Consider the following 11,578-nt stretch of genomic DNA (forward strand, 5'->3'; position numbering starts at 1 on the left):
CCCTCTAAAGTAACCTTTAATCACATGAAACAACTACCTTTTCTTTTCCACTTTCTTTTTCCTCATCTTTTTTCAATTCTCTTACTGCTTTTTTACCCCTTTTGCCAATCAAAATGGGATAATTTTGTAGGCCTAAGAGGCTTAGTTTGATTAACACTTGGATTCATTCAATTGAAAAAGTTATACTTTGATTCCTATGAACAAACACTTAATGGTCTCTCAATTGGGATCAAAATGTTACTTTCTGATTCTAGTGAATGGAAATTTAGTTAACCAGCTCATGGATTTTTTTCGAAATATAAATAACACTTGCTCCCTCAAAATAAATAAACAGACAGGGATCAAATGTTACTCTCTGATTCTAGTGGAAAATTTTAACCCCCCTTAATTGTTGACATATTTCCTCAAAAACCTCAACTTTAATCATTGCAAGCACTGATTTTACTTCTTGGAGTCCAAATAAGTGAATCAGCACAGTAGTTACACTTCTGCTGATGTAAAAAGTGCTGTAAACATAAAGTCACATAGATAATACATATATAATATATATTTTTATATTTTCATCTTGATGATGATACATAATTTCATTTCTTTACGTAGTAGTCCTTTTCACCCCACTCAAATGTGGGTAAAAAGTGAAAAGAAAAAAAGATAAATGACATTATGAAAAGAAGACAGTAAAATTAAATTACTACAAGCCTGCCTTTTGTTTTTTTTATCTGCTTCCTGCTGCTGCTGCTGCTTCCTCTGGTGTGTGGTGGTCCAAACACATTCACATACAGGGACTCCACAGTAGACACATTCACATACAGGGACTCCACAGTAGGGAAATAAAGAAAGAGAAAGAGACCCCACTTCATAAATCAGTTCATCTGTCCTTTTATCTATGCAATTATGTATTCATTGTAAGTAGTATTGTATTGATGATGATGGTGATCTTGCTGAGATCTTGTCTTTCAGATTTTTCTTTTGGATTTGCTTTTTTTTTTTTTTTTCTTGTGGGTTGTGTGGTTTTGTGGCTATACAAGTAGAGGATTCTTTCTCCTCTTTTTATATGATGCTTCCAAAGTTTCTGCAAATATTGAACATAAACAAACCCAACATCACAAAAGAAATCCTCCCTTTTGACTCCAAATTCCAATCCATAACTGTATGCATGTGCACACATACATCGCATTCATATCAACACCTAATGATATCAAAGCTGTAAATCATCATTTTAGTAACTTTCATATAAGGAAATATCAGAATTTATGTATTAAACATTCAATAAAAATCTCATACCTGGCATAATCAACCCCCCATTGCTGCCCATCATTGATGCTACATGCCAATTGTTCCATGCCCAGATGAAAAACTGTTTTGAAAAAAACCCAGTAATCATTCACTCATCCATCTCAAAATGGGTAAAAAAAGTCAGTAATTATAAAATTTTCCTAGTTTTTAGCTATGCAATACCTCGGCATTTGTAGATAACATGATTTAAGAGAAGCCTTGTTGATTGTGGATGTGACTGTAGTGCTTGAAGCTGATAGTTTGTCATCAGCTTCAGAGGAGAACACAGTGAGTTCATCAACAGTTGATTTCTTTGGAGATGCAAAAAGGTTATCAGGGAGAATGTGCTCTAAACTGGAAAAGGGTTAAAAAAAAAAAAAGAGCATAAATGTTACGTATTGTAGTGATTGCTATTGTGGGTATAGTTTTGTTTACATCTTGAAATTGAAGCCCTTTTACCTTTCATGAAGATCACTTTCTTCAGTTTTGTTGTTACTACTAGACTTCTCCTTGTTGTTACTATTACTACTACTACTGTTGGCATTGCCATTATTGTGATCACAAGTTGGATTATTCACTTCCTGATCACCATCTGGAAGTGCAGCATTTTGAGAATCTTCAACTGGGCTCACACATTTTTCTGAACCAAACAAATTAGTGCAATAAGTTAGAGACTTCATTATTACTTTTTTTAAAAGGTAAGCCTTTCCCATTTGAACACTGACCTTGTTGGAGTTCTTCTTCAGGGCCATCTATTGGGAAAATGAGAGCCGGATTGTGGGGAGTTTGAGGTAGAGTTGGTGAAGGAATTGGTGACCCATTTGGCAAACCATGATGAAATTGATGGTGACTTTGATTATGATTATGATGATGATGATGATGGTAATTGTTTTTCAAGTCTAGAAGTTGCAAATTCATTAGCCTTCTTCCATGCAGTTCAATGGCTTGCTGCAAATCGGCTTGTTCCTCTAATTTCCTTCTCAATAACATCTCTTGTGTATTGTATAACATTCTTGCTCCTAAGTACACAAAGGAGTTTCAATTTAGAAGTTTTAGAATTGGACATTCTATATTAATGTTAGTACAGAATTTACCTAGATGAGAATCAAATGGCTCTCGAGAATCAAGCGAGGACGGGCTTGAACACGCAGAGTACTCACCTCTCTCAATCTGTTGCTGCTTCCTAAAACCATAAAATTTGGGGCAAAAACATTACAAAGAGTTGCAGCAAAACACATAGCACAGGAAAACCAAACAACAACAAAGATTCAACATACCTTTCCGGGACTTTTCCCTTCTCCTTGTAAGGCTTTACGAGCACGCGAGAATCGCAAACGAAATGGGGATTCCCTTTGGCCAGGATGAGCTTCACTGTCTCTGGAAACACAAAAGTCACAAATCCAAACATTCTCTTCTGCTGATAAGGAATCCTCACATCCTGCACCGGCCCATAATTGCTGCAAAAATACCAAAAAATGTAGCTTTTTAAGCAAGATTCTGCATTAATTTAAGCTTCTGGCTCTTCACTTTGAACAAAATTACCGGAAGTAATTAGAAACATCTTCTTCTCTGAATGTACTGTCAGCTGGAAATGTCAAATAAATCTGTCTCGAACCCGGATTCGCAGATCCTCCCAACCCCATTGCTGAAAACTCAGAAGCTCTATCAGGCCTGCAACGACCAAATTTATGCAACTCATCGCCCATCATCAATGCAGCTGATCTGCAACAAAGCAAAAATCAGAATAAGAAATGCCGGAATGCAAACAGAAACAAAGAAAATAAACAAGCAAAAGTTTAGTGCCTTAGTGTTTCGTTTTGCTGCTGCAAAAGGAGGTTCATGCACTTGTTGTAAGGAAAAGAAACCGAGCCCATGAACTGAGAGGAGACGGCGGCGAGCTTTCTTTGCTTTTCGAACTCATTGAGCTTGTTCGGCGAACCAACGTTAATGGCGGCAGATGAAGAAGCAGCATCGGCAACAGCAGAAACTGAGTCACCGTGAAGAAACTTACAGCTACCTCCATTCTTACAAAACCCTTTAGCGAAATACAAGCATTGCTTCCAACCGAACGGAGAATTTGCATCTTCGGATCCGAAACAACTCGCAACGGGAACCGAAAAACTCCTCCTGTGTAACTGAGAATCCGTCGGAGAGAAACCAAGTTCGAGTCTTGAGTCAAACAAGTCTTCACCTTTAGCATCGTCCAGAAAAGAGAGGTGATCTTGAAGCTGAAAGTCATCAATAACATCACCATTATTGTATAAAGAGTCAGAATTTGCAGCATTGGAGGTTCCATTGACGATATTTGCATAAGAAAGAGAGGAGCTGAAGCCATTGACGCTTGGACTGTGGGGGCTGGGGAGTCCAGAGAGGGGCCAGGGAGTTGAAGAAGAAGAACAGGAGGAGGAAATGGACAAGGGGTTAGGCCGGGAAATGGGGTTGAAAGGAGAAGAAGGAGTAGAGGGAGAGGAAGAAGAAGGGGTTGTAATTGCATTATTTTGAAAGTTGAGGATACCCAAGTGAGATTTGGCCTTGATTATGAGATTATGAATGAGAGTTTCAGGGCCAAAAGCTAAACGAATCATCTCCTTCTCGCCGTGGTCTTGAATGAGGAGATAACCCATGATTTTGGAGGCATTTTCAGGGTCCAAATTTTGGATCCTAGAGAACACCATTCTTGTAGCTTCATAAGAATCCATGGAGGAAATAAGCAAAATAGAAGAAGAAAAAAAAAATAACAGAAAAGACTTCACTTTGAGCGTCTGAGATAGAAAGATAAGAAGAAAGGAGGAGAGCAAGAAAAAGGTAATAATGAAATGAGGGTTAAAGCTTAAGACACTAGAGTAGTACTGGTAGTGGTTCAACTTTAGTATAAAAGAATTTTAACTTCTGTCGTTGAACATATGAGAGATTTACATTTTAGTCCCTATGGCTTTGGCCTAATTTTCCAAGAATTGTCATTTCAAGTAGAGTGATTTTCCATTTCCCACCTAAGGTTTGACCGAAAACATGTTCCACCCACAGAATGCATAAATCATACTTTCTCATGGATTGTATATAATTCAATTTAAATTGTAAAACCGGATTGAATCACTAAGAAATTATAGTTCAGTTTAGTTGATAAAACGGTTTAGTTTTGATTGAAAAATTTTACAAAATTAGTTTATGATTTGGGTTGTGCTTTTAATAATTTTCAAACCGAATCAAATCATAAATAATATTTCATTAAAATACATATTTATAAAACTATATTTGAAAGAATTTTTTCATAAACAATTAGGTGTAGCAATTGTTTTTCATATTCATATTGTTATTTTTTTAACATGTTATTGTATATGTATTTCATATTTATTTTACATATTTTTTCATTTTTTAAAAACTATAAATCAATTATTATTTATTAAATACCATATATTTATAAGTGAATAATTTTTAATATATTCAAACTGTAATCTAAACTAGATTAAACCGTTTTTTTTAGTTTAGTTTAAAAATGCTCATAAAGCACACCAAACCAAACCATGCACACTCCTATTTTCGCATCGAAAATCTAATTTCGTCAATTTAAAAATCTTCATACAATGTTAAAAAATTAAATTGTCATATTATCACTAATTATTTCACTTTTCAAAATCATCATACTACTCAAAAACGATAAAAGTTTATAATAGCCCTTTCCATATCAAATTTGTCAACAACACCTTCTTACCTTTTCACTTTCACTCTTTTCTTCCTTTCTAATGGTTTTTGTGGGATTGGAATTGTATGATTGGAGGTTTTGGTAGGCTTGGGCTTAGATGGGTGGCGGTTGTGGGGACATGTTTGACGATTTTGTCAGATTTAAGTGGTAACAATTTTGATAGGTTTAGGTTTCGGTGAGAGGCGATTTTGATGAATTTGGGTTTAGATATACGGTAAAATGGTTTCTTTTTTTTTGTGAAATTTTTAGATAGTAAAATTAATATATAGATGCTTATAATATTAGGCTTCTTTTTTTTTTTGTTACAAGTGAGATTTTGAGTGAGAAAATGTTTTAAAGCTAAACACTGGGTAGGAAAATGTCCCTCAAGTATTAAAATTTTGGTCCTTTTAGTTATTTTATGATTAGTTGACTTTAACAATTTTATTAAAATGACTAAGATACCCTAACAGAAAATGGTGGAAAACTCCAGTGGAATGATGAAAATAACGTTTTAAATTTTCTTTTTTGAAAATGCATTAGATACGCATGAATCATTTACCTTTAGGAGATGTTTAGTTTGAAAAATATTTTATCATCAAAATTAAAAATTATTTTAAAGAGTATTGAATATAAATTTATTACTATATTTAGTAAAATTTATATGTATAAATAATTATTGTATTTAATTAATAAGTATAAAAAATATTTTTCATATAATTTATTATTTTAATTAAAAATTGAAGGTAATTTTGTTCTAAAAATTTAATAAATAAGGATAAAATAGTAATAATAATTAAGATTATTATAATAATTTTTTAATATCTATGATAAATATGGTTTTCATATTACCTCTTATATTATTTGTCACATCACTATTGGCAATAAAAGATTACTGAAATTTTTTATTACTTTACAAATAAAACAAAATAATAGAAATAATAAAAGATAAATTATTAAGTTAATCTTTAAATCTCCCAATCAATTGGACCGTAAGTTATTAAGCAAAGGGATAACGACTATATCCCCACTTTTTTTTTGCCTGGTAACTATTTCCACCCATAGTTAAAAAAAAGAAAAAAAACATAAATTACCACCTTTCGTTAGGTTTTGTTAACAAACTTCATTAAATTTTAGATTTATTTCACAAATTAATTGACACCATTGACAACATCATCACCATTCAAGTCCATACAATGCTAGAAGTCTTTAGCATAATCAAGATATGACTATCCAACAAAAATGAGGAGTTTTGATTCATTTTAGCTCAAATCTAATTACTACCATTGACAATACCATCACCACTTCCTTGCCATTATCAACACCACCATCACCACCACCACTTATGCCATCATTGATGCCACCATTATCGAAGAATTCATACAGTATCAAAAATCCTCAATAGAATCAAGAGATAATTGTCCAATTAAAAATGGAAAGTTTGACTCATTTTCGAACAAATTTGGCCACCACCATCAACAACACTACGACTTTCCCTACCATTTTCGAACAAATTTTATTATGTAAAATTTGAGAGTTTTACAAATATGATAAAAGCTAAAACTGAGAATTTTTTCTTTAAAGTTATAATTCTCTATCAGTTTTATTAACTTTTTTTTTTATTATTGTTGTTTGTATATATGTTTTTTTTTTTATAAGGTGATATCACCATTTTAATATAATTTTCTAGTAATTTAAAGATCAACTAACGACATTATCAAGTCAAATGAACAAAATACTAGGTTTTCAAGTATGTGCTCTATGATGAGTGGATTGAAAGTAGCGGGACAAAAGTGGAGCACTAAAATCCTACATAATTTTTCTCTTGAACCCATGAGAAGATTCTGATTCTTTCTGTTAAAACATAACAAAAATACTAACAAGAAATTGTACAATTCAAGTCAAGAGAGAACCAAAGAATGAAAATTGGTATGAACTTGGAACCACAACCCTACCAGTCAGTGGAGGGCAGCTTTGGAAATAGAAAACTTAACTTGAGTGAGCTTGTTGAGTTGGATTTCAGTGAATTAAATTACATTTTGGTCCTGAAGTTTGCCATAAACCCCTACATAAATATAAAAGAGTACCTTAGGTCCTTATAAGCAAAACAGTTCCAAAAATCTCCTTAAAAGTATAATATAATCCAAATTTGTTAATTTTTATAGACTAAAATAATAATAGTTGTGAACAGATATGGACTTAAATGTTGGTTTTTAGACTTTGCTGAATTTAACTAGGAAAAGTAAACCATAGGGACCAAAAGGAATTTAACTGTGAGTGAAGGGGTTTTTTTTGTTTTGTTGAAAGAAATAGACAACAAGGAGGGCAAGTGGTGGAAAAGATTCAGATTTCTTTTTTACACTTAAACCACTCAATTTTACTGCATTTTCAACCCCTTCAATACAAGAAAACTTAAAAAGGAATTAATAAAATTAACAAAGTATTAAAATTTTTATTGGTAAATCTGAGATTTGAATTTTTGATATATTTATTATCTTTTATAGGATATAATTTTTTTTAATTTCTAAAACTTTTACATATACATGAGAAGGAAAAAGAATATAAATTAATTAATTTAAATAATTAAATGGAAAAGGAAAACAGAATGTCCCACTTTTTAAAAGAACAAAAATCAAAATAAAAAAGAAAAATCACAAATCTTAGGAGATTGTATCACGCACTTGGAATGCGCGTAGAAGCCTCTTCCAAACAGAATCAAAATAGCGCACGTACATTCACTTTCATTTCATTCTGACAAATTTCATCTCCCGTACAACTCAGTAATTTAGATTAGATTCATTTTCTGCTGCTCCTCACGTGCATCAACCTTCATGCATTCTCTTTCTTTCACCCCTTGATTAGTGAGTTCATCAGAATTTGTTTTGTAGTTACAATAACCACGCACGTGTAATCTGAAAGTGAAGAGATTTGAGTTTGAGATTCCGCAATATTACCAATTGAATAATTATAAAATTAATTATTAGATATAAGATGAACCTATTTAATGTGTTTAATTCGATTTTAAAAGACTAATCCGACAATTTGAGATACCAATCAAATAATTGTGAGAATAATTTAGAATTTAATTTGAATAATAAAATATATAAAATTTTTAAATACAGAGATTTGATTTTGAGATTATTAAAATTAAAATCTTAAGATATTAATTTAATAGTTATAAAATTAATTATTAAATCTAATATTAATCTATTTAGTGAGTTTAGTTCAACTCCGAAAGTGAAAAAACAGTCTGGCTCATTTAAAAAAGAAAAAAGTTAAATAATTTTGGTCCTTAGGTCAACTTAATTACGTATGGTTCAGTACAATTTGAAAGTAACACTTAATGGTTTTCATATCATTTATCTGTAGATACTTATTCTCTTGCACAGTTCCACTAACAATAATAGAGGGTATTTTAGATTTTTCACAAAATAGTAATAGTCCTTAATTGATAAGGGTATTTTAGATATTTTACAAAAAGTAAATGTGAAAACCATTGACTCACACATTTGGATTTGATTGAACAAAATTATTCAGACGCGTTCAGACTAGAGCTTTAGGAACCAAAATGTATATAACTTGAGCTTATGGGGGCTATAAATGTAAATTTAAATTTAAAAAAGGACTTGAAATAATTACTTTATCACTTAGTAAGGTAACTTTGAGACTTCTGCTGGGATGAAAAATGTCTAAACGGAGATTTTACATGAGAAAATTATTTAAACGTGTTATAATTATTTTATTAAGTAAATAAAAATTTAAAGAGAGTAATATTATATATATAATTTTTTATATATAATTTAAATATATAAATAATATAATATTATATATTTAAATATTATTTTATCTTTAATTTGACAAAATTACATCACTGTAGGAGAGCTTAGGGTAAATTCTGGGTTATCACAATCAAGTGGGCCCCCATATCTTTAAGATGTGTTCTATTATTTTTCTACTCATTCCCTAAATGGGCCGGGCTTTGATCCTCAATTGTATACGGTTAATTTTAGAGGTCAATTATTTAAAGCACAGTTGTTGAAATTGGGAATTACACATTTGCTCAATAGTAAAAAATTAAATCGATTAATATTAAGTTCAAAAACTTTTTCCCTCCAAAGGTTTTGTTCATTATTAAGTGATACTGCCACTTTTTTAAAATTCAAATATTTATTTATTAATTATTAAAGTTAACAAAATTCATTAGTATTAAGAATATAGTTACCATTTAATAAGTAAAATTTAAAAAATAAAATTTTATCTTATTTCTCTATTTTAGTTTTAAAAACTTATAATGTTTTAACCTAAATTTTAATTCTTCTCTATATTTTCTGATTACTGGAACTGTCTTTGACGTAGTTTCTCTCCCTCCTATTAGAGCTCTTTATCATTTCTGATTCGATATCGATTTTGTTAGTTGTCAAATAATAACAACTGGGTTTCATCAAAAGAAAAACCACGAGTGGATTTTAAATCAGGATGAAGCAATTTGATTCATCAAAACAATAATAATATATCAATTTACCTCTTAAACTTTGCTTCATCACAAACTACAATTCTTTTATAATATTTAATAAGAGAGTGTGAAGCAAAGACCAAGATGTTCTTGAGAAGGAGCAAATTGATAATGCCAAGATGTTGTCATTAAATTAGGATGATAATATTATTATTACTCTGACCAAGGATTGTAGTTGGAAAGAAGCATTGCTATTGGTTTCCATATCTGATTTTGAAAATTGAATTTAAAAATAATTTGATATTTTCGACATGTGTAGAAATATGTTCACTAGTGTTCTTTTTATATATAATTTTATAAATAATTAAAAAAATGTACTTTTTTTTAATATATATATTCTCTATTGTTATACTCAAAATAATATTAAGAAAACCCATATGAGATGATCTCGTCGTCTGTGGTGAAATTTTATAATAAATAGTAGCATAATTTGTCAAATATTCATTATTTATTTGTTTATGATCCATCCAATGTACTGAAACTATTTGTTGTAGCTACGTGTAAAGCTAGATTCGAACTGAAATACTTCAAAAGCAATTGTTAGGTTGATACGATCAAATATAAAATAAGTAGTTATGTTTGAGTTTGAGTCATGAGTATAAACTTGACAAAACGGACATATAACTTGTCTAAAACTGATATAAGTTTTAGATTTTTTTGATTTATATCTATTTAGACCCATACTCACAAATGATGAATTTTTGTAGACGAGACAAGTATGCTCATAGGTCATCCATAATTTATTTTCTATTTATGTTATTTTTCTTATTCAATATCAAACTTATAATACATTTAGACGATCGTTTTCATCTCGAATGAAGATAAAATTATTTTCATTAGAGATAAATATACTTCGAGGAAGATAATTTTATCTTTATTAGAGAAAATTATTTTCGTCAGAGAGTGGAGTTTGATTGGGAGGGAGAACTAACATGATTGAGAATATAAATTTTATCATTTTTTATGACAATTTTAAAATTCTAAACGAAAATTATTACTTTTCAAATTGTAGTAAAAAATTGTTATATTTTTAAAATGAGAGAAAAAATATAATAAAATTTTAATTTTTTAATTTTTTATTGAATAACTGTTTTATGTTTAACATTATTTTAAATTTTTATTATAATTTTATTTATAGGTGGAAATTTAGATTTTAAAAAGTTAGATGGTGTTAATTGACAACGAACCTTGGGTGGGAATCAAACTACGTGGGTATTCTCCCTTCACTCGATATCTTTGACTAAACATTGACAAATGTGCATTAAATAATACCCAAAGTCACCTACAACATCTCATCAAGTGGGTTTCTTTCTTAAATCAATAATCTAAATAATTAATAAATGAACACACACTAGCTCTCATTGGATTCCCTCAGACAACAATGTCGCCATCAATCCTCCTTTTTTGACAATTATATTTTCTCTCTCAACATCTAATGTCTTTATTTTGCAATCTTTTCATTCCTTGGAAATTGACCTCAACAAGTTGTGCTCATGAAAGAGGTACCCAAAGCCCATGGGCCCTCATTGGGTCCAATGAGCAATAGGGTTTGTTTACCAAAGATGTAATTTGCTTGGCCGAGTTAACTTAATTTTGGAAATCAATTTTGATTCAAATTTTGGACGTTGGAGCTCCTTCAAGGTCTTCTGTAACAAAGTATCTCCATTTAATTGTGATGGGCTAAAAGGGTATAATATAGCCTAAAGATTTTTTAACAATTAACTTATTAACTCATGGAGATGACCTAATATTTATTTTGTCTGTCCTTTATGATATGAATTATTTTCATTATGACCCCTCAACCATAGACATAGGTAATACATGTATTCATTAATTTTTGTTTATTTATATTTTGTACATGTTCTCTTATGGGAAAATAATAGTTAAAATAGTTATAACATATAGTATTCAAAGTACACGGCCCCTATAAATACATTAAAGTTACTTATCAAACTTCAATATGAAGTGTTTTTTATTTTTTTGTGTGTGTGCACGTGAGTAAATTATGCATATCTACTTTTAGTATACACTTATGTGTCAATCATGTAATATATATATATATATATATGAAGTTTTAACACTTTTTATCATGTCAAAATAAAGACACCCTT

General features: G+C 30.5%; 1 protein-coding gene across 3 annotated transcripts; it reads right to left on the reverse strand.

Annotated features, from left to right (window-relative positions):
- Window positions 1-525: 525 nt before the first annotated feature.
- LOC123198069 (zinc finger CCCH domain-containing protein 22-like) lies at window positions 526-4,113 on the reverse strand. Of its 3 annotated transcripts, none has more exons than XM_044612658.1 (9): window positions 3,079-4,113; window positions 2,818-2,997; window positions 2,553-2,732; window positions 2,370-2,458; window positions 2,001-2,294; window positions 1,735-1,915; window positions 1,459-1,629; window positions 1,285-1,357; window positions 526-1,072 (listed from the first exon to the last, which is right to left on the reverse strand). In XM_044612658.1, exons 1-8 carry the CDS (start codon window positions 3,972-3,974, stop codon window positions 1,324-1,326), a joined length of 2,025 nt encoding a protein of 674 aa, XP_044468593.1. In that variant the 5' UTR covers window positions 3,975-4,113; the 3' UTR covers window positions 526-1,072; window positions 1,285-1,323. The 3 variants fall into 3 exon arrangements, with proteins under 3 accessions (XP_044468593.1, XP_044468587.1, XP_044468580.1); XM_044612652.1 differs by having other exon boundaries at window positions 526-1,189; XM_044612645.1 differs by having other exon boundaries at window positions 526-1,204.
- Window positions 4,114-11,578: the final 7,465 nt, after the last annotated feature.

The sequence above is a fragment of the Mangifera indica genome, chromosome 2 (genome assembly GCF_011075055.1).
Source record: "Mangifera indica cultivar Alphonso chromosome 2, CATAS_Mindica_2.1, whole genome shotgun sequence".
Classification (NCBI taxonomy): domain Eukaryota; kingdom Viridiplantae; phylum Streptophyta; class Magnoliopsida; order Sapindales; family Anacardiaceae; genus Mangifera; species Mangifera indica.

What these genes read in the sequence shown, in the direction of transcription:
- LOC123198069 (XM_044612658.1), bottom strand. Translation starts at nt 3,974, where the DNA reads ATGGATTCTTATGAAGCTACAAGAATGGTGTTCTCTAGGATCCAAAAT. An exon ending in GATGTTTCTAATTACTTCCG is followed by an intron (nt 2,733 to 2,817) that starts GTAATTTTGTTC and finishes GTATTTTTGCAG; the next exon opens with CAATTATGGGCCGGTGCAGG. An exon ending in TGAAGAAGAACTCCAACAAG is followed by an intron (nt 1,916 to 2,000) that starts GTCAGTGTTCAA and finishes TGTTTGGTTCAG; the next exon opens with AAAAATGTGTGAGCCCAGTT.